This window comes from Dermochelys coriacea, chromosome 1 (assembly GCF_009764565.3).
Source record: "Dermochelys coriacea isolate rDerCor1 chromosome 1, rDerCor1.pri.v4, whole genome shotgun sequence".
NCBI classification, from domain to species: Eukaryota; Metazoa; Chordata; order Testudines; family Dermochelyidae; genus Dermochelys; species Dermochelys coriacea.
This window is the reverse complement of record NC_050068.2, coordinates 4,637,206-4,665,115: the sequence shown is the minus strand read 5'-3', so window position 1 is coordinate 4,665,115 and position 27,910 is coordinate 4,637,206. Positions and strand designations below refer to the sequence as shown.

General features: G+C 44.9%; 1 protein-coding gene across 2 annotated transcripts; it reads right to left on the bottom strand.

The window, feature by feature from the left end:
* Positions 1-23,204: 23,204 nt before the first annotated feature.
* Positions 23,205-27,456, bottom strand: LOC119849688 (olfactory receptor 51G2-like). 2 transcript variants are annotated; one of them, XM_038386771.1, is made up of 2 exons: positions 27,432-27,456; positions 23,205-24,103 (listed from the first exon to the last, which is right to left on the bottom strand). In XM_038386771.1, exons 1-2 carry the CDS (start codon positions 27,454-27,456, stop codon positions 23,205-23,207), a joined length of 924 nt encoding a protein of 307 aa, XP_038242699.1. The 2 variants fall into 2 exon arrangements, with proteins under 2 accessions (XP_038242699.1, XP_038242700.1); XM_038386772.2 differs by lacking the exon at positions 27,432-27,456 and having other exon boundaries at positions 23,205-24,173.
* Positions 27,457-27,910: the final 454 nt, after the last annotated feature.

Here is a 27,910-nt window from a genome sequence, read left to right as displayed (position 1 = left end):
TCTCTGTCTGAGGGGTTGGAGCAAATGCGGTTGTTTCGTAGAGCTTGGCTGTAGACCATGGATCATGTGGTGTGGTCTGCATGAAAGCTGAAGGCATGTAGGTAAGTATAGCGATCAGGAGGTTTCCTTTATAGGGTGGTGTTTATGTGACCATCGCTTATTAGCACCGTAGTGTCCAGGAAGTGGATCTCGTGTGTGGACTGATCCATGCTGAGGATGATGGTGGGATGGAAATTTTTGAAATCATGGTGGAATTCCTCAAGGGCATCTTTTCCATGGGTCCAGATGATGAAGATGTCATCAATGTAATGCAAGTAGAGTAGGGGCATTAGGGGAGGAGAGCTGAGTCAGTCATAAAAATGTTGGCATACTGTGGGGCCATGCGGGTACCCATAGCAGTGCCGCTGATTTGAAGGTATACATTATCCCCAAATGTGAAATAGCTATGGATGAGGACAAAATCACAAAGTTCAGCCACTAGGTTTGGCGTGACATTATCGGGGATACTGTTCCTGACGGCTTGTAGTCCATCTTTGTGTGGAATGTTGGTGTAGAGGCTTCTACATCCATAGTGGCCAGGATGGTGTTTTCAGGAAGATCACCGATGGATTGTAGTTTCCCCAGGAAGTCAGTGGTGTCTCGAAGATAGCTGGGAGTGCTGGTAGCGTAGGGCCTGAGGAGGGAGTCTACATAGCCAGACAATCCTGCTGCCAGGGTGCCAATGCTGAGATGATGGGGCGTCCAGGATTTCCAGGTTTATGGATCTTGGCTAGCAAATAGAATACTCCTGGTCGGAGTTCCAGGGGTGTGTCTGTGCAGATTGCATTGGTCACTGCTGATATGTAGGACCAGCAGCAGAAGTATTCTACTCCCAACAAAGACAGCAAGTATGAAATGTTGCCTTTAGGGAGTAACAGTAACAAACTAATTCAATTCAAAATATGGACATTTACTATTAGCTACCAGCCCTCAATCAGGATACAATTACCAGTATTGGGGGTTTGATTTTGAATTTCATTGTCATCTCACAGCTTTGTTGGTAATGCGGACCATCTACTGCTGTGGCTTGTAGCTTTTCTCTTAAAAAATTCATCCGTACTAGTTTCAGAGTAGCAGCCGTGTTAGTCTGTATTCGCAAAAAGAAAAGGAGTACTTTTGGCACCTTAGAGACTAACAAATTTATTTGAGCATCAGCTTTTGTGAGTTACAGCTCACTTCATCTGATGCATTTATCTAATGAAATCTTCCATTTCTTTCTTGATGTACAGGCCAATGTGTTAATTTTAAAAAAAACCCTTTGTTTCAGGAAAGAGGTGGGTTTACTTCTAGGTTAGTTTTTAAGTCACTTTGGTCTATTAATGCAGTAGAAATCTGGGAAAGCTGAACTGGAGGCAGGGCAGCAGCAGCTAGAAACACTGAGCCGGAGGAGTCAGAACTGGGATGGAAGCAGAGCAGTGGTGCTGAGGCAGAGCTGGGGGGCTGCAGCTGGAGCAGACCAGAACTCGAAGCTAGGTCAACACAGACCAGCTGCGCCTATGGGGAGCCAGGGCTGAGCTACAGGGGGGAGCTACAGGGCCAGAGACAGGATAGTAGATGCCAGCCATGCCACAAGTAACCCGGCTGCCGAGCAGAATGAATAGCTGGGGAGAGCAAGGTGGGGCCTTGGGCAGAGGGCCCAGCACAAGGAGACATCACCAGACAAGTGGGCCTCAAAGGATGGATTTAGCAGGAAGTATGTGAATCTGATGGAAGGACAGATGTTAGGGAGAAGGGTCCTGTCACCTACAGCCCAAGGGCGTGTCTCCATTGCCAGAGCAATGTTGGACCCACGGTATCAACACAGCATAGCCAGGACCTGGGCAGTTACAATTACAATTGCTATTTAATAAATTATATTTGGGTTGAACTTACTGTAGTTATCCATGGGTGAGGGAATCGTCCAGTGTGAAGAGAGTGCCCTGAGTTGGGGACACCCTAGCCCTTGTCTTAAGTTACTATGATGAGACTGGGTTTTCAGTCTGCCAGGAATCTTGGGACCAGCTGTGTCACCATTTTTGCACAGGAAAGTGGAAGGAGAATCCCTGAGATGAGGTATGCTTCTGGTAAAGACAGTTGGAGTGGGACTCAGACTCTTTCACTAGGCAATTCCCCTGGGTAATGCAGAAGCCAGGAATGTTCCCCACATTAAAGTAGGGAATTGGGACAAACTGAGGGTTAGTAGTGGCACTGGAATTATTTTTAGGGTGGGGGTGCTGAGCTGCACCACTCTTATTCTTGTCCACACAGTGCCCCTCATTGCCCCAGGCTGCAGTCAGAGCTTGGAGCAGTTGTGAAGACCTGGGCCATGGTGGGACCCTGGGTGGCAGAACCCTCAGTTTCAGCAGATGGAAGGCCCCCGGGGGTGGTGGGCCTCTGGGGTTCGGCAGAGCCCATGGGGGCGGTGGGATGCCGGGAGCAGCAGAACCCGCTGGGTCCATCAGCTGGACTGGCACTGTCAGAGCAGGCGGGGACCTGGGGCTAGCCCTGGGCATGAGAACACCAGGTGCAAAACCTGAGGGTGCTGCAGTATCCCCCAGACCCCTACTTCCTGTGCCTATGGATATTAGTCACGGGTGAAGAGATGTGTAACTTGTGAAGTCTTCATATAAATGATAAAAGTTGAAATATATAACTTTGGGAAGTTACCAAAGCCCACAAGTAAGTCAAAAACATGGAGACCTGACAGAAGGGTCAGAATTTTGGGGAGATCATGACTCTTATAGTAGGGAAAAAGGAGAGGCAGCACAGAACTTGAGGTGTGGGGGATCAAATCAGTATCTTAGATGTCTGAATACTTATGTGAGAAATATGGGAAATTAGGAGGAAGAACTGGAAATACTAGTAAATAAATCAAAACTATGACAGAGCTGGCATCACAGAGACTTGAGTGATGTCAAGGCCAGGGCACAAAACGAGATCAAATTAGCCAGAGACATAAAGGGTAACAAAAAGAAAAGGAGTACTTGTGGCACCTAAGAGACTAACAAATTTATTAGAGCATAAGCTTTCGTGAGCTACAGCTCACTTTATCGGATGCATTTGGTGGAAAAAAAATTTGTTTTTTTCCACCAAATGCATCCGATGAAGTGAACTATAGTTCACGAAAGCTTATGCTCTAATAAATTTGTTAGTCTCTAAAGTGCCACAAGTACTCCTTTTCTTTTTGCGAATACAGACTAACACGGCTGCTACTCTGAAAAGGGTAACAAGAAACCATTCTACAAATATGTTAGAAGCAAGAGAAAGACCAAGGACATGGTAGGCCCATTACTCAATGAGGAGGGAAAACAATAACAGAAAATGTGGAAATGGCAGAGATGCTTACAACTTCTTTGTTTCGGTTTTCACCAAGAAGGTTGGTAGTGATTGGATGTCTAACATAGTGAATTCCAGTGGAAAATGAGGTAGGATCAGAGGCTAAAATAGGGAAAGAACAAGTTTAAAATTACTTAGACAAATTAGTTGTCTTCAAGTCATCATGGCCTAATGAAATGCATACTAGAATATTCAAGCAACTGATTGAGGAGATATCTGAGCTCTTAGCAATGATCTTTGAAAAGTCATGGAAGACAGGAGAGATTCACAAAGACTGGAAAGAGGCAAATATAGTGCCAACCTATAAAAAGGGAAATAAGGGCAACCCAGGGAATTACAGACAAGTCAGCTTAATTTCTGTATCCCGAAAGATAATGGAGCAAATAATTAAGGAATCCATTTACAAACATCTGGAAGATAATAAGGTGATAAGTAATAGTCAGCATGGATTTGTCAAGAACAAACCATGTCAAACCAACTGGATAGCTTCCTTTGACAGGGTAACAAGCCTTGTGGATGGGGGGAAGTGGTAGATGTGGTATATTTTGATTTAAGTAAAGCTTTTGACACTGTCTCATGTGACCTTCTCATAAACAAACAAGAGAAATAAAATCTAGATGGCGCTACTATAAGGTGGGTGCATAACTGGTCGGAAAACCATTTCCAGAGAGTAGTTATCAGTGGTTCACAGTGATGCTGGAAGGGTCCTGCAGGGATCAGTTCTGGGTCCGGTTCTGTTCAATATCTTCATCAGTGATTTAGATAATGGCATAGAGAGTACACTTAAAAGTTTGTAGATGATACCAACCTGAAAGGGATTGCAAATGCTTTGCAGGATAGGATTAACATTCAAAATGATCTGGACAAACTGGAGAAATGGTCTGAAGTCAATAGGATGAAATTCAATGAGGACAAATGCAAAGTACTCCACTTAGGAAGGAATAATCAGTTGCACGCATACAAAATGGGAAATGACTGCCTAAGAGAGAGTACTGCGGAAAGGGATCTGGGGCTCATAGTGGATCACAAGCTAAATATGAGTCAACAGTTTAATACTCCTGCAAAAAAAGGTGAACATCCTTCTGGGATGTATTAGCAAGAGTGTTGTAAGCAAGACACGAGAAATAATTCTTCTACTCTACTCTGCATTGATACTCAACTGGAGTATTGTGCCCAGTTCTGGGCGCCACATTTCAGGAAAGATGTGGATAAAGGTCTAGAAAACATGACCTATGAAGGAAGATTGAAAAAACTGGGTTTGTTTAGTCTGGAAAAGAGAAGACTGAGAGGGGACATGAGAACAGTTTTCAAGTACCTCAAAGGTTGTTACAAGAAGGAAGGAGAAAAATTATTCTCCTTAGCCTCTGATGATAGGACAAGAAGAAATGAGCTTAAATTGCAGCAACGGAGGTTTAGGTTGGACATTAGGAAAAACTTGCTAACTGTCAGGGTGGTCAACCATTGGAAGAAATTGCCTAAGGAGATTGTGGAATCTCCATCATTGGAGATTTTTAAGAGCAGGTTAGACAAACACCTGTCAGGGATGTTCTAGATAGTGCTGGTCCTGTCATGAGTGCAAGAGACTGAACTTGATGGCTTCTAGAGGTTACTTCTAGTCCTATGATTCTATGATTTTAAGGAACTCAAATGTGAAATTGCAGGACTACTAACTGTCATCTGTAATCTATCATTTAAATCAGCTTCTGTACAAAATGACTGGATGATAGCTCATGTCACACCAATTTTTAAAAAGGGCTCCAGAGGTGATCCCAGAAATTACAGGCCAGTAAGCCTGACTTTAGTCATGGGCAAAGTTGTTGAACCTAAAGTAAAGAACAAAATTATCAGACACATAGATGAACATAATTTGTTGGGGAAGAGTCAACATGGTTTTTGTAAAGGAAAATCATGCCTCACAAATCTACTAGAATTCTTTGATGGGATCAACAAGCATGTGAACAAGGGGATCCAGCGGATTTTGCATACTTAGATTTTCAGAAAGACTTTGACAAGGTTTCTCACCAAAGGCGCTTAAGCAAAGTAAGCTATCATGGAATAAGAGGGAAGAGTCTCTCATGGATTGGTAACTGGTTAAAAGGTAGGAAACAAAGGGTAGGAATAAATGGTCAGTTTTCATAATGGAAAGAGGTAAATTGTGGTGTCCACCAGGGATCTGTACTGGGCCCAGTCCTATTTAACATATTCATAAATGATCTGGAAAAAGGAGAAAACAGTGAGGTGGCAAAATTTGCAGAAGACACAAAACTATTCAAGATAGGTAAGCCCCAGGCAGCCTGTGAACAGTTACAGAAGGATCTCTCAAAACTGGGTGATTGGCCAGCAAAATGGCAGATAAAATTCAATGTTGCTAAATGCAAAGTAATGCACATTGGAAAACATAATTCCAACTATACATATACAATGATGGGGTCTAAATTAGCTGTTACCACCCAAGAAAGAGATCTTGGAGTCATTGTGGATAGTTCTCTGAAATCATCCACTCAATGTGCAGCGGCAACCCAAAAAGTGAACAAAATGTCGGGAATCATTAAGAAAGGGATAGATAATAAGATAGAAAATGTCATATTGCCTCTGTATAAATCTCTGGTACTCCCACACCTTGAATACTGTGTGCAGATGTGGTTGCCCCATCTCAAAAATATATATATTGGAATTGGAAAAGGTTCAGAAAAGGGAAAGAAAAAATATTAGGGGCATGCAATGGGTGCTTTATGAGGAGACATTAATAAGACTGGGACTTTTCAGCTTGGAAAAGAGATAACTAAGTAAGGATATAATAGAGGTCTATAAAACCATGACTGGTATGGAGAAAGTAAATAAGGAAGAACAAGGGGCCACCAAATGAAATTAATAGGTAGCAGGTTTAAAACAAATAAAAGGAAGTATTTTTTCACACAACACACTGTCAACCTGTGGAACTCTTTGCCAGATGATATTGTGAAGGCCAAAACTACAATAGGGTTAAAAAAAGAACTAGATAAATTCATGGAGGAGAGGTCCATCAGTGGCTCTTAGCTAGGATGAGCAGGGATGTTGTCCCTAGGCTCTGTTTGCCAGAAGCTGGGAATGAGCGATGGGATGGATCACTTGATGATTACCTGTTCTGTTCATTCCCTCTGGGGCACCTGACACTGTCCACTGTCGGAAAACAGGATACTGGGCTAGATGGACCTTTGGTCTGACCCAGTATGGCCATTTTTATGTTCTTAAGATTGAGAGGGGACATGATAACAGTTTTCAAGTACATAAAAGCTTGTTGCAAGGAGGAGGGAGAAAAATTATTCTCCTTAACCTCGGAGGATAGGACAAGAAGCAATGGGCTTAAATTGCAGCAAGGGAGGTTTAGGTTGGATATAAGGAAAAACTACCTGTCAGGGTAGTTAAGCACTGGAATAAATTGCCTAGGGAGGTTGTGGATTCTCCTTCACTGGAGATTTTTCAGGGCAGGTTAGACGAATCCCCTGTCAGGGATGGTCTAGAATCTAGATAGTACATAGTTCTGCCATGAGTGCAGGGAACTGGACCAGATGACTTCTCAAGGTCCCTTCTAGTTTTATGATTCCATAATAGTACACATGGAATTTTGGCTCAATAAAGCACAGACATCTCCAGGTCTGTCAGTCTGGCACCTTTCACAAGAACTAACTTCTCTTTGAGAAAAAAAAATTCAGACTCAAATCCTGACTGAGAGCAAGTCAATGCCAGTCCCCTGACTCACGTAGTTACACCATTCAAAGCAGCTCTGAGATGGATGATTGCTGAATATTCCAAAACATTTTGAGAATCGTGATACCTTTAATCCTGGAAGCTTCACCAGTGAAAAACTGAGTCAGTGCAGAAATACTTCAAATCATTTACCTTTTAATTATTTTCCATTTGTGCTGGTCAAGCTAAAACATGTAACAGTGCAATCCATGGTGATTCCCAGTTGATTAATTCATCCTCAAGAGCTTTTACCAGGTGTGCTATAAATACTTCCACACTACATGTCTGACAGAGAGAGAGGAAATGTTTCTGCGCAGAGTGTTCAAGCTCTGCTTCCTCAGGAGTAGATGATGAACACTCTCCAGTTTCTATTTTATTGGCTTGGTAAGTTCACTTTGTTCTGTCTGTTACTACTTGGAACCACTTAAATCCTACTTTCTGTATTTAATAAAATCACTTTTTACTTAGTAATTAACCAGAGTATGTATTAATACTTGGGGGGGGGGGCAAACAGCTGTGCATATCTCTCTATCAGTGTTATAGAGGGCGAACAATTTATGAGTTTACCCTGTATAAGCTTTATACAGGGTAAAATGGATTTATTTGGGGTTTGGACACTATTGAGAGTTGGGCATCTGAGTGTCAAAGACAGGAACACTTCTCTAAGCTGAAAGAAAAGGAGTACTTGTGGCACGTTAGAGACTAACAAATTTATTTGAGCATAAGCTTTCATGAGCTACAGCTCACTTCATCGGATGCATTAGATGCTGTAGCTCACGAAAGCTTATGCTCAAATAAATTTGTTAGTCTCTAACGTGCCACAAGTACTCCTTTTCTTTTTGCGAATACAGACTAACATGGCTGCTACTCTGAAACTTCTCTAAGCTGCTTTCAGTTAAGCTTACAGCTGTTAGGGGACGTGGTTAAGACCAGGGTCTGGGTTTGCAGCAGGCTAGTAGGTCTGGCTCAAACCCCAGGCAGGGCACTGAAGTCCTAAGCTGACAGCACAGGAAATCAGAGGCAGAAGTACTCTTGGCACATCAGGCAGCAGCTCCCAGGGGGTTCCTGTGATCCAACCCATCAGAGTCACTACCCCCATTGATGGACCTATCCTCCATGAATTTATCTAGTTTTTTTTAACACTCTTAGAGTCTTGGCTTTCACAACATCCTTTGGCAAGGAGTTCCACAGGTTGACTTTGTGTTGTGTGAAAAAATACTTCCTTTTGCTTGTTTTAAACCTGCTGCCATTTAATTTCATTTGGTGACTCCCTAATTTGAGTTTTACAAGAAGAAATAAATAACACTTCCTTATTTATTTTCTCCATACTAGTCATGAGTTTATAGACCTCTATTATATCCTTGCGTAGCTGTATCTTTTCCAAGCTGAAAAGTCCCACACATGATAACAGTTTTCAAGTACATAAAAGTTTGTTACAAGAAGGAGAGTGGATATGTTTTTCTCTTTAACCTCTGAGGATAGGACAAGAAGCAATGGGCTTAAATTGAAGCAACAGAGGCTTAGTTGGGCATTAGGAAAAACTTCTTAATTGTCAGGGTACTTAAGCACTGGAACAAATAGCTAGGGAGTTTGTGGAATCTCTATCACTGGAGATTTTTAAGAACAGGTTAGATCAGGGAATAGTATAGGTCACCAGCTAGGAATGGGCTAGTTATTGCTTAGTCCTGCCTTGAGCGCAGGAGGCTGGACTAGATGACCTTCTGAGGTCCCTTCTAATCCTACATTTCTATGATTCCATAAATGGGAGTTAGCAAGTGTGACAAAGCTCTGTCCTTGCCTCGGTGGGTCCCACGTTTCCTGGCGGATTTCGCTAGCCTCAGAGGCTCACTGACCCTCCACGTAACCCTTCTTTCTCTAGAGACAAGGGTCACAGTCTACTGAGCTGTTTTCATCATAAGCCAGCGAGGGAGGTGAGGAGAAGTTATTCTTCCTTGTACAGTCTCTGTTGTCTCCCAGTCTCAGTGATTAAACAGGGGGCAAAGGTGGGGGGGGGGAGCCCGGGCCCACGATCTACTCCGGGCTCCAGCACAGGGACTCTAATAGTTACCATCAGCTATGGTAGCTGACCTTTTAGAGACATGACATGTACAATTCCCTGCGCTACTTCCCCCACAGCAGCCCTCACTTCCTCAAGCTCCACTTCACCCTTACCTCAGGGCCTCCTTCCTTGTGCCTGATATGGTGTGTACTACTCAGCCTCTCCAACCACACAACTTCTTCCCACAGCTCCTGACATACACACCCACCTGAGTGACTGGGAGGCTTTTAACTAGTTTCAGCCAGTCCCTGATAGGCTTCAGGTGTCCCAATCAACCTAGCCTTCTCCCTGCCTTCTGGAAAGTTCTTAATTGGCCCCAGGTGTCTTAATTGACCTGGAACAGCTTCCATTTCACTTAACCTGGTACCAGGGATTTGTTTAGCCTGGAGCTAATATAGCTATCTCCCACTACTTTTCTACAGCCATCTGGACTTGCCCTGTCACATATCCCCCCGCCGTCTGCTCAACACCATAGAGTTGGGCAACTTGGGACGCCAGGCAGTATGCTCGTGACAGACCATCAGCGTTGCCATGGTGGCATCCAGCCCTGTGCCGTATGTGGAACTGGAATGGTTGGAGGGATAAGAACCACCTGCTGACCATTGCATTCTTTTCCTTATTCCATTGCATCCACTGCTTAGGTAGAGGATCGGGTGTTCCTCTTCTCTCCATTTGCGACAGAACTGCTCCCAACCCCACCTCGGAAGCGTCTGTTTGTAAAACAAATTTCCTGTTAAAGTCTGGGGTGATGAGTACGGGGTCATTACAGAGGGCCGTCCGAAGGTCTGTAAATGCCCCCTCTGCTGCATCGGTCCACTTTACCATGTCTGGACCTCGGGCCTTCGGCAGGTCTGTTAGCGGACCTGCCCTAGTAGCAAAGTCGGGAATAAACAGTCGGTAGTAGCCTACAACGCCTAGGAACGCATGGACCTGCTTCTTTCGGGTTGGCTGGGCCCAGTTTTGAATTGCCTCTAGCTTATTCATTTGGGGCTGTCATAAATATAAAGGGAAGGGTAAACACCTTTAAAATCCCTCCTGGCCAGAGGAAAAATCTTTTCACCTCTAAAGGGTTAAGAAGCTAGGATAACCTTGCTGGCACCTGACCTCAATGACCAATGAGGAGACAAGATACTTTCAAAGCTGGAGGGATGGAGAAACAAAGGGTCTGTCTGTCTGTGTGATGCTTTTGCCAGGGACAGAACAGGAATGGAGTCTTAGAACTTAGTAAGTAATCTAGCTAGAGATGCGTTAGATTCTGATTTCTTTAAATGGCTGAGAAATTAGACTGTGCTGAATAGAATGAATATTCTTGTCTTTGTGTCTTTCTTGTAACTTAAGGATTTGCCTAGAGGGATTCTCTATGTTTTAAATCTAATTACCCTGTAAGGTATTTACCATCCTGATTTTACAGAGGTGATTCTTTTTACCTTTTCTTCTATTAAAATTCTTCTTGTAAGAAATTGAATGCTTTTTTCATTGTTCTTAAGATCCAAGGGTTTGGGTCTGTGTTCACCTATGCAAATTGGTGAGGATTTTTATCAAGCCTTCCCCAGGCAGGGGGGTGCAAGATTTGGTGAGGATTTTGGGAGGAAAGATGTTTCCAAACAACGCTTTCTCAAAAATAAACCCAGTCGAACGTTTGGTGGTGGCAGTGGAAGTCCAAGGGTAAAGGGTAAAATAGTTTGTACCTTGGGGAAGTTTTAACCTAAACTGGCAAAAGGAAGCTTAGGAGGTTTTCATGCAGGTCCCCACATCTGTACCCTAGAGTTCAGAGTCGAGAAGGAACCTTGACATGGTGGCAGAGTGGTGGGATCAACTTGAAATCATTTTGAGATTTTTTTTGAACCAGAAGCACAGATTTGAAAAGGATTTTTTTTTTCTTTGGGCTGCTGGAAAGCATGTTAAACTGAAGCAGTTAGAGGGTTTTTTTTTTCTCTGTTTTGGGGCCAGAGCAGAGACAAAAGGGAATTGTCTTCTGTGAGGTGGAGTTTTCTCTACCTAAAGGCAGGATAGTTAACCTCCTGCAGGGAAATTCAAGTCTTCACAGACCTGAAGCTTTTTTTTTTTTTCCTAAGAGCAACTAGAGGGGTTTTCTGCCTATTTGCCTGAAGCCAAAGGTGTTAGTTTTTTGTTTTTTGTTTTTTCTTTTTATTTCTCTGTAGGTTAACAATCACTATCAGAGAATATAGGTAACATATTCAGCACAGCAAAATTTTACAAGCCAAGTTCTTTTTTGTTTGTTTTGGTTTTCTGTCTAACTCTCGGGTGTAAAGTTAATTAAAAACAGAGAGGTTAGGATGACAGACTCCATGGTTCAACAAAAGCTGGAATTAGCCAGATTTGAGGTTGAGGAAAAGCAAAAAAACATGAAAGACAGATAGAACTCATGCGGGTGGGAATGGAGGCAAGGGCCAAAGAACTGGAGGAGAAGGAAAGAGAGAGGAAGCATGCGGAGGAGGAGAAGGAAAAAGAGAGGAAGCCAGCACTGGAGATGGAGAAGGCAAAGGCTCAGCAGAATATACCAACAAACCCTAGCAATCCTTCTCTAGATACCACTTCCTATCCCAGAAAGTTCCCCACCTATAAGACAGATGATGATACTGAGGCCTTCTTAGAAAATTTTGAAAGGGCCTGCCTTGGGTACAGTATCTTTACAGACCAATACATGGTAGAGCGAGGTTCCAGCTCAGTGGACCCTTAGCTGAGGTGACGGATGAAATGTTTAAGAAAAGCATGAACCAGTATGAACTATTTAAAACCAAGGTGAGAGTCAGAATGGGGCTAACTCCCGAACATTCCATCAGCAGTTCAAAGCCCTAAGGTGGAAACCAGATGTCTCATTTACCCGACATGCCTACCACATTGTGAAACATTGGGATGCCTGGATATCAGGAGCAAGTGTTAAATCTCCAGAAGATTTGCACTTCCTAATGCAAATGGAGCAATTCTTAGAGGGTGTTCCTGAGGAAATAGAAAGATACATCCTAGGTGGGAAGCCCAAAACTGTAATCGAGGTGGGGGAGATTGGAGCCAAATGGGTGGAGGTGGCAGAGAAGAAAAAAACTGGTTGCAGTTGAAGTGGATACCAGAAGGGACAACTTCAGACCACTCCCTACTACCGGGGGCCGCCCAAGGCCCCACCTACCCCCCAAGGAACCCTCCAGCCACCTTATCATCCCACCACACCGTTCTCCAGCAACCCACCTCACCCCAGTGACCCGTCAACTGGACGATGTTTTAAATGTAACGAGCCAGGGCATGTAAAGGCCATTGGCCCAAGAACACCAACAGATTAGATCATTGCACCTGAATCACCCCAGAGGTCTTCAGGCCCAGATACCTCCCAGATACCCTTGGAGTGGAGGGAAACTGTGCGTGTTGGTGGGAAGAAGGTCATTGCGTGGAGGGACACTGGAGCACAAGTGTCAGCTATCCATGCTTCCTTAGTGGACCCCAATTTAATCAACTCAGAGATCCAAGTAACGATTCAACCGTTCAAGTCCAACTCTTTCAATTTGACTACAGCCAAGTTGCCTGTCCAGTACAAGGGCTTGTCAGGAATGTGGACTTTTGCAGTTTATGATGATTATCCCATCCCCATGCTGTTGGGGGAAGACTTGGCCAATCATGTGAAGTCAGCCAAGAGGGTGGGATGGTCAGCTACAGCCAGACTAAACCAGCCGTCAGGCCTAGCGCTGTTCTGGAAACTTCTACCAGAACCCGGTCAGAGGTGATGGACCCGGACCCCAGGCCAATGTCTGCAACAGCAGTAGTGGATCCAGTCCCAGAACCAGAACTGGCAGAACAACCAGCACCAGACCCATTGCCAGCACTGAATCCAGTACTTGCAACCCCAACCCCAGAGGGCCCCACCGAACCTGAACCGGCAGCAGCCAATAACCCTACACAAGAGGCTCAGCCGGAGCCTGAACCCCAACATAGAGCAACAGCAGAGAACAGTTCACAGTCAGTGGAAACATCTCCATCCCCTACATCGCTTCCAGAGGGACCAAGCATAGGTCCACAATCCAATGAGGAACTGATGTCTCCAGCATCAAGGGAACAGTTCCAGGCTGAACAGGAAGTAGATGAAAGTCTCCAGAGAACTTGGATGGCGGCATGGAGCAACCCACCGCCTCTCAGCTCTTCTAATCGATCCAAGTTTGTTGTAGAAAGAGGACTGTTATACAAGGAAACTCTTTCTGGTGGACACCAGGACGACTGACATCCTCAGAGACAGTTCGTAGTTCCAACTAAGTACCGGGTCAAGCTCTTGAGCTTAGCCCACAATCATCATAGTGGCCATGCTGGGGTGAACAGGACCAAAGACCATTTGGGGAGGTCATTCCACTGGGAGGGAATGGGCAAGGATGTTTCTACCTATGTCCGGTCTTGTGAGGGATGCCAAAAAGTGGGAAAACCCCAAGACCAGGTCAAAGCCCCTCTCCAGCCACTCCCCATCATTGAAGTTCCATTTCAATGAGTAGCTGTGGACATTCTGGGTCCGTTTCCGAAAAAGACACCCAGAGGAAAGCAGTACATACTGACTTTCATGGATTTTGCTACCCGATGGCTGGAAGCAGTTGCTCTAAGCAACACCAGGGCTAAAAGTGTGTGCCAGGCACTAGCAGACATTTTTGCCAAGGTAGGTTGGCCCTCTGACATCCTCACAGATGCAGGAACTAATATCCTGGCAGGAACAATGGAAAGCCTTTGGAAAGCACATGGGGTAAATCACTTGGTTGCCACTCCTTACCCTACAGAGCTGTACCACATTCCAGTTTGGGGTTTTCACCATTTGAACTTGTATATGGCCGCACGGTTAAGGGGCCATTACAGTTGGTGAAGCAGCAATGGGAGGGATTTACACCTTCTCCAGGAACTAACATTCTGGACTTTGTAACCAACCTACAAAACACCCTCCGAACCTCTCTAGCCCTTGCTAAGGAAAACCTACAGGATGCTCAAAAAGAGCAAAAAGCCTGGTATGATAAACATGCCAGAGAGCGTTCCTTCAAAGTAGGAGACCAGGTTATGATCTTAAAGGCGCTTCAGGCCCATAAAATGGAAGCGTCATGGGAAGGGCCATTCACGGTCCAGGAGCACCTGGGAGCTGTTAATTATCTCATAGCATTCCCCAGCTCCAACAGAAAGCCTAAGGTATACCATATTAATTCTCTAAAGCCCTTTTATTCCAGAGAATTAAAAGTTTGTCAGTTTACAGCCCAGGGAGGAGATGACATTGAGTGGCCTGAAGGTGTCTACTATGAAGGGAAAAGTGCTGGTGTCATGGAAGAGGTGAACTTCTCCATGACCCTCGGGCATATGCAGCGACAACAGATCCAGGAGCTGTGCACTAGCTACACGCTGACGTTCTCAGCAACCCCAGGACTGACTGAATGGGCATACCACTCCATTGACACAGGTAATGCTCACCCAATTAAAGTCCAACCTTACCGGGTATCTCCTCAAGATAAAACTGCTATCTAATGGGAGATCCAGAATATGTTACAGATGGATGCATGGGCATCTCCAGTGATGCATGGGCATCTCCAGTGGTTCCCAAACCAGATGGGGAGATACGTTTTTTCGTGGACTACCGTAAGCTAAATGCTGTAACTTGCCCAGACAACTATCCAATGCCACGCACAGGTGAACTATTAGAGAAACTGGGATGGCTCAGTTCATCTCTACCTTGGACTTAACCAAGGGGCACTGGCAGGTACTGCTAGATGAATCCGTCGAGGAAAGGTCAACCTTCACCACACATGTCGGGCTGTATGAATTTAATGTGCTCCCTTTTAGGCTGCGGAATGCACCCGCGACCTTCCAAAGACTTGTAGATGGTCTCCTAGCGGGATGAGGAGAATATGCAGTCGCCTACCTTGACGATGTGGCCATATTTTCGGATTCCTGGGCAGAACAGCTGGAACATCTACAAAAAGTCTTTGAGCGCATAAGGGAGGCAGGACTAACTGTTAAGGCTAAGAAGTGTCAAATAGGCCTAAACAGAGTGACTTACCTTGGACACCAGGTGGGTCAAGGAACTATCAACCCCCTACAGACCAAAGTGGATGCTGTTCCAAAAGTGGCCTGTTCCAAATTCAAAGAAACAGGTTTAATTCTTCTTAGGCTTGGCCGGTTATTACAGACAATTTGTACCACAATATAGCCAAATCGCCGCCCCACTGACAGACCTAAGCAAAAAGAAACAGCCAAATGCCGTTTAGTGGATCGAAGAGTGTCCGAAGGCCTTTAACCAACTTAAAGTGACACTCATGTCTGACCCTCTACTTAGGGCCCCAGACTTTGGCAAACCATTCCTAGTAACCACAGATGCGTCTGAGCGTGGTGTGAGAGCCGTTTTAATGCAGGAAGGACCGGATCAAGAATTCCACCCTGTAGTGTTTCTCAGCAAAAAACTGTCTGAGTGGGAAAGCAACTGGTCAGTCAGTGAAAAAGAATGTTACACCATTGTCTACACTCTGGAAAAGCTACACCCATATGTTTGGGGACGGCGTTTCCACCTGCAAACTGATCATGTTATGCTACAGTGGCTTCATACCACCACGGGAAATAACAAAAAACTTATTCGGTGGAGTTTAGCTCTCCAAGATTTTGATTTCGACATCCAACCCATCTCAAGAGCTTCTAACAAAGTGGCTGATGCACTCTCCCATGAAAGTTTCCCAGAATCAACTGGTTAAAATTGTCTGATCCAATATCATCTGAGCTAATATATCTATCTCCCACTACTTTTCTATAGCCATCTGGCCTTGCCCCATCACACAAGCAACAGTCAAACATGAATGAATGCCATTCAAATATAAGACAGGCAGGCAAGCAATTGCATATTTACAAAATGTGCAAATGCTTATATACAAGAGCTAAAAGTCTAAATGCTAAGATGGGTGAACTAGAGCGCCTGGTATTAAATGAGGATATTGATATAATAGGCATCACAGAAATTTGTCAGAACAATGATAATCAATGGGACACAGTAATACTAAGGTACAAGATATATAGGAATGACAGAATAGATTGTGCTGGTGTGGAAGTGGCACTATCTGTGAAAGAAAGTGTAGAGTCAAATAAAGTAAAAATCAAAACTGTACCATAGAATCTCTATGGATAGAAATGACATTCTAGAAAAATCAAAGTATAGGTAGGTATTCCATTCCTCTGATCATCCTCATAGCCCTTCTCTGCACCGGTTCCAGTTTGAATTCATTCCATGATCTGGAGGATGGTGTGGATTGCACCCTCAGCAAGTTTGCAGATGACACTAAACTGGGAGGAGTGGTAGATATGCTGGAGGGTAGGGATCGGATACAGAGGGACCTAGACAAATTAGCGGCTTGGGCCAAAAGAAATCTGATGAGGTTTAACAAGGACAAGTGCAGAGTCCTGCACTTGGGATGGAAGAATCCCATGCACTGCTACAGACTAGGGACCGAATGTCTAGGCAGCAGTTCTGCAGAAAAGGACCTAGGGGTTACAGTGGATGAGAAGCTGGATATGAGTCAACAGTGTGCCCTTGTTGCCAAGAAGGGTAATGGCATTTTGGCCTATATGAGTAGGAGAATTGCCAGCCGATCAAGGAATGTAATCATTTCCCTCTATTCAGCATTGGTTAGGCGTCATCTGGAGTACTGTGTCCAGTTGTGGGCCCCACACTACAAGAAGGATGTGAAAAAATTGGAAAGAGTACAGTGAAGGGCAACAAAAATTATTAAGGGACTAGAGCACATGACACATATCCATGTACTCCAAAGGATACAATTAATTTAGGCTTGAATAGAGACTGGGAGTGAATGAGTCATTACATAAAGTAAAACTATTTCCCCATGTTATTTCTCCCCCGACTCCACCCCCCATTGTTCCTCAGATGTTCTTGTTAACTGCTGGAAATGGCCCACCTTGATTATCACCACAAAAGGTTTTCCTCCTCCCCCCCCATCCCCTCCTACTGATGATGGCTCATCTTAAGTGATCACTCTCCTTACAGTGTGTATGATAAAATCCATTGTTTCATGTTCTCTGTGTGTGTATATAAATCTCCCCACTGTATTTTCCACCGAATGCATCCGATGAAGTGAGCTGTAGCTCACGAAAGCTTATGCTCAAATAAATTTGTTAGTCTCTAACGTGCCACAAGTACTCCTTTTCTTTTTTGCGAATACAGACTAACACGGCTGCTACTCTGAAACCAGTATTTACAGAGCAATCCGATCCCCACTCAGCCTGCATTTTGTTAGGCTGAATCAGCCAAGCTCTTTCAGTTTCCGTAAGCCAGGCCCTCCATTCCCCTGCCCATCCTAGGAGCCCTTCTCAGCACCTATTCCAGTCTGAATTCATCTTTCTTGAATACAAGTGACCAGAATCTTATACAGTTTGCCAGAGTAGGTCTCACCAGCACCTTGTATAAGGATATTAATATTGCCCTATCTTGCCTGACACATTCTAGGATCTTATGTGCCTTGTTCACAGCCACATCACATTGGCAGCTCACAGTCATCCTGATTTCTTGGACTGACAAATACACCCCAGTCTTTCTCCTCTTTTGTTGTTTGCAACTTATCCTTGGCTGTATAAACAGAGGTATAGTGAGTAGAAGGTACATGGTGATCTTACTTCTGGATACGTCATTGGTGAGACCAATGTTTGAATACTGAATCCAGATTGGGTACCCAGATTGAAAAATTGGAGAGGGTGCAGATCAAAAGATTGTAGGGCTGGAGAAAATGCTGGACAGTGAGAGACTTGAAGAGCTAAATCTGCAAAAGGAAGGCTGAGAGCTGACTTGATAACCGTGTACAAGCACCATCACAGGGACACAATACCAGGTACTGCTCTTTAACCTAGCAGGGAAAGCTGAAGCCAGACAAATTAAATTTGGAAATGAGGCACACATTTCTAACAGTGAGGGTTCTGAACCAGTGGAACAAACTCCCAAGGAAGATGGTGGAGTCTCCTGATACCTCCAAATGAAGACTGGATGTCTTCCTAGAAGATACGCTTTAGAGGAACACAAGTGATGTGTTAGTTAAACACAAGTCATTGGGCTCAATACAGGGGTAATTGGGTGGCATTCTGCAGCCTGTGATATACAGGAGGTCAGACTGGATGCTGGCCTTAAATTCCATGAATCCTTGTCTTGAGTGGATCTTTATCTGGGATGCAGCTTGAAAAAGTTGCTACTCTGAATGCTGATTGGCACTGAGCAAGTATATATGTTAACCAAAAAGAAATGGGTGTGGTAAATGGGATGGGTGGGTGTAGCACACATTTTATGGACACCTAACCAGTCAGTTAGCTATAAAAATCCTTCTTAGTAGCTGTTCTCTACTTGCCTTACCTGTAAAGGGTTAAGAAGTCTCACTGAAATGCTTAGGTAAGAGGAAGTGAGTTAGCACCTGGCCAAAAGATCCAATGGGAAGACTAGAAACTTTTAAAATTGGAAAAAAAAAACCCCTTCCCTTTGTCTGTGGTGTTGTTCTCTCTGCTGAAGAGACACAGAGCAGTAGGTGTGCTGTAGGGCTTGGCCAGGTATGAAAAATCATCAGCATCATCCCTAGAAACTACTCATTTGGAACCACAGATATGTAAGTAGATCAGGAAATGTTTAGTTAGATGTGATCTGGTTTTATTTTGGGCTTGTGGATTACTCTGTGCTAACACAGGTACCTTTGTTTTCTTTTGTAACCTTTAAGCTGGACCCCAAGAAAGCCACTCTTGGTGTTTAATCCTTGCAGTTGCTCTTTTAATATCTAGCAACAGCCTGATTTTCCAGATGTGTTCTCTTTCTATCTTTTTAAATAAAATTTACCTTTTTTAAGAACATAATTAGATTTCTGTATCTTAAAAGATCTCTGCACCTGTTTTTCAGTTATCTGGTAGCAACAGCTGGTTTCTTTTTCTTTTCCCTTTTCTCAGCTCTTCCCCAGAGGAGGGATGAAAGGGCTTGAGGGTACCCCACAGGAAGGAATTCCCAAATGCGCCTTCCTGGGCTCTCCAAGGGGTTCTGCACTTGCGTGGTGACAGCACTACTAACCAAGGCCAGGGGCATCTGTAACTTTGGGAGTTTAATACAAGTCTGGAGTGGCAAGTATTCATTTTTTAAAGTACGCGTGGGTCCCCATCTTCTGCACTTGAAGTGCCAGAGTGGAGAATCAGCCTTGACACTGGGATATATGGTTTCTTTATCCTCTAAACCAGGCCCTATCTTGTCTTGGGGGGAATCTCACAATTGTCCCACTCTTGGAGCTAGGAACAACATCCCACCTATGCTAATGCTTATCACCACTGATGGGACCTCAGTCGCTTCCCTCTGGATGCTTATGGCCAGAGCAATCAGCTTCCTTAAAACAGATAGGTTTATTAGTAAACAGAACAAAGCATTAGAGAAAATAGTTTTAAAATAACAAGCAGCTGTCACACGTCTACACTCATCCATGCAGGTAACACTGCAAGTTAAGTTAGACAGGCTTTGTTCTGGAGATAGAGGAACAGAACTGACCCAACTTACATTCTTTTGGAAGCCAAGGAGCTCTTGGGACCCAGCCTAGTTTCCCTGTGTCCCTGGGAGCCTCTTCCCATCTGTTTGCCCCTTTCTTGTGGAAAAAGCCTTTGCTGAAACTTGTGTGAGACTGGGCCCAGGTACCATAGTGCTCAGCTGTGTCTGTGTTTCAGGATAAAAAGCTCTTATAGACAAATGTCAGAGGTGTCGCTCTTTGGAACCCTGAGATAGCCCTGTGTGACAGACTTCTTCCTCCTCTAGGGTGCCACCTGATGTACTGGGGTATCACTGAGCCCGCCTGTTCCACCAGCCTGGGCTCTCTGACACTGTCCTGCTGAGCCAGGCCCTCAAGCCTCCTCCAGCACACACACACGGGTAGGGACACATCCAGCTGCAGAAAGCCACAGACACTGAAATCAGCTCTGCATGGGAAGAGCTCAGGAATTGCCCAGCACTCAAATCCATACCCTATTAGGAGTGTTACCCAAAATTGTATTGTCCTGCGCTCCACAGAGAACTGTACAGCACCCCCTCCCTGAATGTGGAGGAATATATGCACAGCTCCCCTTGTCCGTTATTAATTCCACAATCTGGGTTTTAGAATAAACAAAAACAAGTTTATTAACTACAAAAAGAAAGATTTAGGTGATTATAAGGGTCAGCAATCAGATCAAATCGGATTACTGAGCAAATAAAACAAACACCCAAACTAAGCTTAATGTACTAAAGAAACAGGCAACAAGTAGCAAGTAGTCATTTCTATCCCTACATTTTGTTTTAAGCAGGTTGCAGAGTTTCTTGCTTGCAGCGTGGAACTCCAGGTATTTCTTTCACAGGCCAGACACCTTCTAGCTTGGGTCCAGTCTTTTCTTCCCCAGAACAGTCTTAGGTGTTTTAAGCAGTCATCCTGGGCAGGGATTCTGTGAAGAACCGACCCTGATTAACTCAATATTATGCCTTAAATAAGATTTACGCAGGGCCGGAATCTTTTGTTTCCCAGTTTGATCCGCATCCCTTATTTTTGGAAAAATACTAGCAGGCCAAGATGGGATCCACTACCAGGTGATATGATCACATGAAGCTGCAGTGCCAAACAGCATCCCAGGAAACTTCTTAGGAAGGTGGGATATTAGCATGTTCAAACTCCTATTATTCTCCCTAATGGCCCATCAGGTTGATTGCATAATATCTGGTGGGTGTTCTCCAGGTGTAAACACAGCTGTAATTGTTACATAGTCAATATTCCTAACTTCAGAGACAGGAATGATATGTGCATACAAATAGGATAATTATATTCAGTAAATCATCACCTTTCCAATGATACCTTTCATGATTCATCTTGCATAAAATACATCCTAGATATGCTATAATCATCTCATAACAAAATGTCTATGAAGAATATGGGAAGTAGTGTCACACCCTGATCTTAGGGTATCACGTGGCTCCCTTGTGAGAGAATCTTAGCACATTGAATGTATATATCTTCTCACCACCGCTGTGAGGCAGGGCAGGGTTATTACCCACCTGTGCAAAAGAACAGAAGTACTTGTGGCACCTTAGAGACTAACAAATTTATTAGAGAATAAGCTTTTGTGTGCTAGAACCCACTTCATCGGATTCATAGAATGGAACATATAGTAAGAAGATATCTATATATACATACAGAGAAGGTGGAAGTTGCCATACAAACTGTAATAGGCTAATTAATTAAGATGAGCTATTATCAGCAGGAGAAAAAAAAAACTTTAGTAGTGATAATCAAGATGGCCCATTTAGACAGTTGACAAGAAGCTGTGAGGATACTTAACATGGGGAAATAGATGCAATATAGAGGCTCAGAGACAGCCAATGGCCCACGGTCTCCTAGGGGAAGAGAATCAAACCCAGCTCTGTTGAGTCACAGAGCAATGCACAGACCACAGGCAGCATTGCAGCCATCTGAGCGGTGACAGGTCCAGCTGGTCTCAGCGAGCAGGGATGGCACGGAGCCAGTTACAGCAGTTTGATTCGCTGGCCTGTTCTCCCACTGCCTCAGCAGAGTTTAGAGCAGTCTGGGGGTTGGGTGGAACTCCACCCAGTGGCAACGGCTTCCAAGAGCACAGCCCACTCTATCCAAGTCCCTGCAAACAGAGGCCACCCCAGAGTGACTCCTTGTGATCTGAGGTAGCCATGCAGGTGCCCTGTGCCTCCCTCTAAGGTCCTTGCAATAACTGAGTCTCAGCGTGGGATACTTAAAACGAGAGCCCCCTTTGTGGGGTCACATTCATTCAGTCTTCTCCAAAACACAAGGTCTCCTAACCCTCAGCCCCACCTTCCTCCTTTACTCGAGAGCTACCCACCACCCTGCTGGCTGGGGTCAGTGTTGGTTCAAACTTGCCGCACCTGCTGCCCAATCTCTTCCCCTGACACCCTGCCCCCATCACTTCCTACTATGCCCTTCCCCCTGCTCCTCCCCTACCCCTGCGGTTTTGCCCCCTGGCCAGGCCAGAGCTGGGCTGTGGTAAGAGCTGATCAGGCCTCTATTGGGAGCCTCAAACTATACAACTTCCCTAAGGAGGTTCATCGCGGGGGGTGAGGGCAGAGTCAAAGGCTGGGAGCTGCTCTCGGGCCCCCCAGCCACTTCCCCAGGACAAGAGGAGGGCCTGGGGCTCCTCATAGTGGCTCTGGATCCCTGGACAGGTCTTAGGTGAAGGGTGGGTGGTCTCTGGCCTTGGGCCTGGAGAGGGGGAAGAGCCTCAGGTAAAGAGGAGGAGCAGAAGATGTGGTTTGGGGGAAGGGATGGGGCAGAGGGAGGTGCCTCAGGGGAAGAAGAGGAGCAGGAGCAGGAGCAGGGTCAATGCAGGATGTGGCTCCTGCGTATGTTCTGCTTTCGCTTTTTGAAAAGGTGGTCACCCTGCACCGAATGGGCTGGTCTGGGATACGAGCTAGCTGTGCCTCGGTGGGGGAGTTGAGGACCGTTTCCACCCTGCAGCAGGGCAAAAGGAGGGGAAGAGTAGGAGGGAATTTGGTCCTGAGTCTCTTGCCAGGACTCCTGTATGTCAGGCCCCCACTCACATGCTCTGCCCTGCCTACATGAGTAGTGGGTTCAGCAGATGTGTTGTGTGCAGAGCCACCAACAAGGGTGGGTGGGGGGCTATGTGAATAGCTTCTCCTGGGGTGCTGACGTTAATCATGTCTCTGACATGACTCAGTCATTAGGACTTGGCTAAGGGGGTAGGGGAAGGGTGGGTGTCCCTACCCCTTGAATAGCTCCTGGCCACAGCTGGTGCAGCCCCCATGGATCACTCAGCACCCAGAATGCTCAGGAAGAGGCAGAAATGAAACTGAAAAACAGCTCAGCACTTTTTTTTGTGGCCCCTGGATGTTTAACCAGAGACGGGCCAGTGATGGGCCAGTTAAAATGTGAAACAACATCCACATCCCGTCTCTTTAGTGGAGATCAATAGCTTATGTCATCTCAGATGTAAGGGTCCAGGATGGAATAGGTGGCCCCTGGTTTTCATCTCCCAGGTGACCAATGCTGGAACCAGGTGATGAACTGACCCATCACTTGACAAACACCTTGATTATCCTCTTGCGAAGGTGTTTGCTTTTCACACTATACACAATTGGATTCATCAGAGGTGGGACCAGCAGATAGACATAGCCCAGGAGAATCTGAAGTAATGGAGGAGAAGCCTTCCTGAATCTGTGTAACACAGATAAGCCAATCTCTGGTGTGTAAAAGAGCACAACAGCACAGAGGTGGGACACACAGGTGTTCAGGGCCCTGAGGCACTCTATGGGGGATGCAACATTCAGCACTATTTTGAGGATCATCACATAAGAGAGGAAGATGAGCAGCAAGTCCAACCCCACCATTAAGAGTGTAATAAACAAGCCATAGATGCTGTTGACTGTGATATCTGAACAAGCCAGCTTCATGACCTCCTGGTGCAGGCAGTAGGAATGGGAGAGGATATTGGCTTGACAGTATCGGAACCGCTTCAAGAGAAAGGGGAGTGGGAAAGTTAGGACAAACCCTCTTAACACAAACAACAGTCCCATCTTGGCTATTCTCGGAAGAGTTAAGACAGAAGCATATCTCAGTGGGTTAGAGATCGCGACAAAACGGTCAAAGGCCATCAACAAGAGAATGGAGGATTCAATGAATGACAGAGAGTGGATGAAGAATAGCTGGGCAAAACAGGCATCAAGGCTGATCTCTCTAAATTGAAACAAGCATATACCCAGTATCGTCGGCATGGTGGTTATTGATATGCCAAGGTCCGTGATGGCCAACATAGAAAGAAAAATGTACATGGGCTCATGGAGGGTTGGATCGGTTTTTATAATGAACAGAATGACTGAATTTCCTACTATTGAAATAACATACACTAAGCAGAAGGGGATAGAGATCCAGAGATGGATGTCTTCCTGCCCAGGTAGCCCGGCCAGAAGGAACACTGCAGCGTTCAATTTGGTGTCATTGACAGCTGACATAATGTACTATGCAGTTCCCAGGAGTTCTGAACTTTCCTTCCTAAAAGGAAAAAGAACAGGAGACTAATTGATATTTAATTAGACATTTTTCTGCTCTGAGTGCAAGTCTAGAGACTCCCAGGAGTTCAAGGAAGATCAGCAAAAACATAGCTTTAGGTTTACACCACCAATAGGAAGACAGGCACTGCCAGACTGGATCAGACCTGTGGTCCATATAGCCCAATGTCAAAGTTCCTTCCCCACTCTAAACTCTAGGGTACAGATGTGGGGACCTGCATGAAAGACCCCCAAGCTTGTTTTTACCAGCTTAGGTTAAAACTTCCCCAAGGTACAAACTAGTTTACCTTTTGCCCCTGGACTTTATTGCTACCACCACCAAACGTCTAACAAATATAACTGGGAAAGAGCCCACTTGGAAACGACTTTCCCCCCAAAATCCTCCCAAGTCCTACACCCACTTTCCTGGGGAAGACTTGATAAAAATCCTCACCAATTTGCATGGGTGAACGCAGGCCCAAACACTTGGATCTTAAGAACAGTGAAAAAGCAATCAAGTTCTTAAAGGAAGAATTTTAATTGAAGAAAAAGTAAAAGAATCTCCTCTGTAAAATCAGGATGGTAAATATCTTACAAGGTAATCAAATTCAAAACATAGAGAATCCCTCTAGGCAAAACCTTAAGTTACAAAAAGACACAAAGACAGGAATATACATCCCATCCAGCACAGCTTATTTTATCAGCCATTTAAACAAAACAGAATCTAACGCATATCTAACGAGATTGCTTTTTAACTCTTTTCAGGAGTTCTGACCTGCATTCCTGCTCTGGACCCGACAAAAGCAACAGACAGTGAGAGCCCTTTGTTCCCACCCCCCCAGCTTTGAAAGTATCTTGTCTCCTCATTGGTCCTTCTGGTCAGGTGCTAGCGAGGTTATCTTAGCTTCTTAACTTACAGGTGAAAGGGTTTTTCCTCTGGCCAGGAGGGATTTAATGGTGGTCAGCCTTCCCTTTATATTTATGATACCCAGTATCTAGTGGCCAGGTACAGATGTTTCATTGGAAGGTGGAAGAAGCCCAGCAATAGGCAGCTCTGAGATAACTTTCTCCAAAGGAAAATTTTCCTCTGACACCCACTGACATATTTTGTGATATAAATCTGGAAGGTTTAGAGCCCTTACAAGACATTGTTTTAAAAAGCCTCACTACTATAATTCGATTTTCTAGTTACCCATATAAACATCCTGTCGCTCTTTGAATCCTCTAAGCTCTTGGCCCCTGTGATATCTTTTGACTGTGAGTTCCACAGCCTATCTGAGCACTGTGTGATTTTACAATTGTGACCCTCATACAGACACACTTTCTGGCCCTCCACTTCTGAGTGTGGTCCTTTGTATCATGACATAGCTGGAGGGGAGCGGGGGAGTGGCCGCTCTCCCCCACTGATCACATCAAAAGTAGTGCCTTAGGCGCTGACTCCGTGGGTGCTCCGGGGTTGGAGCACCCACAGGGAATATTTGGTGGGTGCAGAGCCCCCACTGGCAGCTTTCCACCCCGCACCTGGCCCCAGCTCACCTACACTCCTCATCCTCCCCTGAACGCGCTGCCCCACTCTGCTTCTCCATGCCCCCTGCCCCCGCCGGCTTCCCGCAAATCCCGCAAAGGACCCTTAAAGAGAGCCCACAACTTCTGCATGGGATACCTGCCCCCACCCCTCTTACTTTTACAGGGCTTTGGCATTCAAACCCTTGGCTTAAAGAGATACATTCAGCTGAAGGTGACCACCTTTTTTGGGACCAGTTAAGCATACTTTTGCTCCCTTTTATTCATACAATAAAGACAACAACATTAATAACAGTATTTCACTGCCCCTGCATTCAGTACTAAGGGATCTGTGCACCAGCCAAAGTTGAACACTTTGAACATACTCTATCTGCTGGATATCTATGGACAGTAGGTGTGTTCATGTAAATACAGTTTGCTCCTCAAGTCTCTCCTCCTTCCAGGTAGCTGTGAGGGGAGAATTCATTCAGACCTTGTTTACATATACTACTTTTTAAGTCCCACTCTAACCTGAGAAATCTTCTCTGAAAGAAGATTTATTATATCAAAACTTTTCATTGTAATACAAATATTAAAACCGAACTTTCATGAGATGCATGTATATTGAAAGCCAGCAGCAGAGTTGTTGGAATCTCTACAGGAAGGAGTAGTGGTAACTTTACTGCTTAATGACTTATGCTTTAGAAAGTATATCGGAAGTACTCCACAAACTGTTTGCAACGCATTTGTGCTATTAGCTCTTTCTTCAGTGAACAGTTGTATGCAGGGTGAGCTGGAGCCGCTTTGCACCGGTTCGCTAGAACCGGCTGTTAAATTTAGAAGCCCTTTTAGAACCAGTTGTTTCATAGATTCATAGATACTAAGGTCAGAAGGGACCATTCTGATCATCTAGTCCGACCTCCTGCACAGCGCAGGCCACAGAATCTCACCCACCCACTCCTACGAAAAACCTCACCTATGTCTGAGCTATTGAAGTTCTCAAATCATGGTTTAAAGACCACATTAGCTTTTTTCACAACCATATCACATTGGCAGTTCATAGTCATCCTATGATCAACCAATACTCCAAGGTCCTTCTTCTCCTCTATTACTTCTAATTGATGCATCCCCAGCTTATAACTAAAATTCTTGTTATTAATCCCTAAATGCATAACCTTACACTTCTCACTATTAAATTTCTTCCTATTACTATTACTCCAGTTTACAAGATCATCCAGATCCTCCTGTATGATATCCCGATCCTTCTCTGAATTGGCAATACCTCCCAGCTTTGTATCATCTGAAAACTTTATTAGCACACTCCCATTTTTTGTGCCAAGGTCAATAATAAAAAGATTAAATAAGAATGATCCCAAAACTGATCCCTGAGGAACTCCTCTAGTAACCTCCCTCCAACCTGACAGTTCACCTTTCAGTAGGACCCGTTGTAGTCTCCCCTTTAACCAATTCCTTATCCACCTTTTGATGTTCATTTTGATCCCCATCTTTTCCAATTTAACTAATAATTCCCCATGTGGAACAGTATCAAACGCCTTACTGACAGGTGACCTTTAAGGGTCCTTGGTATGGTTTAATCTGTTCCCTCCCACCGTTCAAAGATAGAGCTGAATAGACTCCATTAGGAGGCTTTTTTATTGTAAGTGCTTAAATGAGAGCTGAAATCACTGGCGGTGGAAAAGCATTTCTGACCAGCCTTCTAAAAGCTGACAGTCATGAAGAGCTGTCAATCACTAAGAGATAGACCTGTAGAGGTCATAGCAGAGAGGCAGGTAGCAGCAGAAGATAACTGACAGTCAACCAGCCAGAGTAAAGCAAGTGGTTGGTGGGGCAGCCCGGAGAGAGGAGCCATGGCTGGCAGGGTGGGAGGAAGCAAGGTGCCTTCTTCCCTGGGTGGGAGGTGAACTCACACAGCTGCACCTCTGAACCCTAGGGCCTCACTGACCAAGGAGAAACACTGTGAGTGGGTGTGGTGAAGGAGCACAGAGGGGCTCAGTAAAGGAACTGTGGGTTGTAGAACTCAAGAGCACAAGGCAAAAGACACTGCCCCATGCACTAAGGGGTGGGTGTCCTGCTCACAGTTTTAGGATAATGAATCCTGCTTGTGACATTTTCCCTAATTAATGTTGGGAGACTTCTTTCCTTTTATTAACAGTTTCTTTTCTATGCTCAGACCCTGTGCTTGCAAGAGGGAAGTATTGCCTCTCAGACGT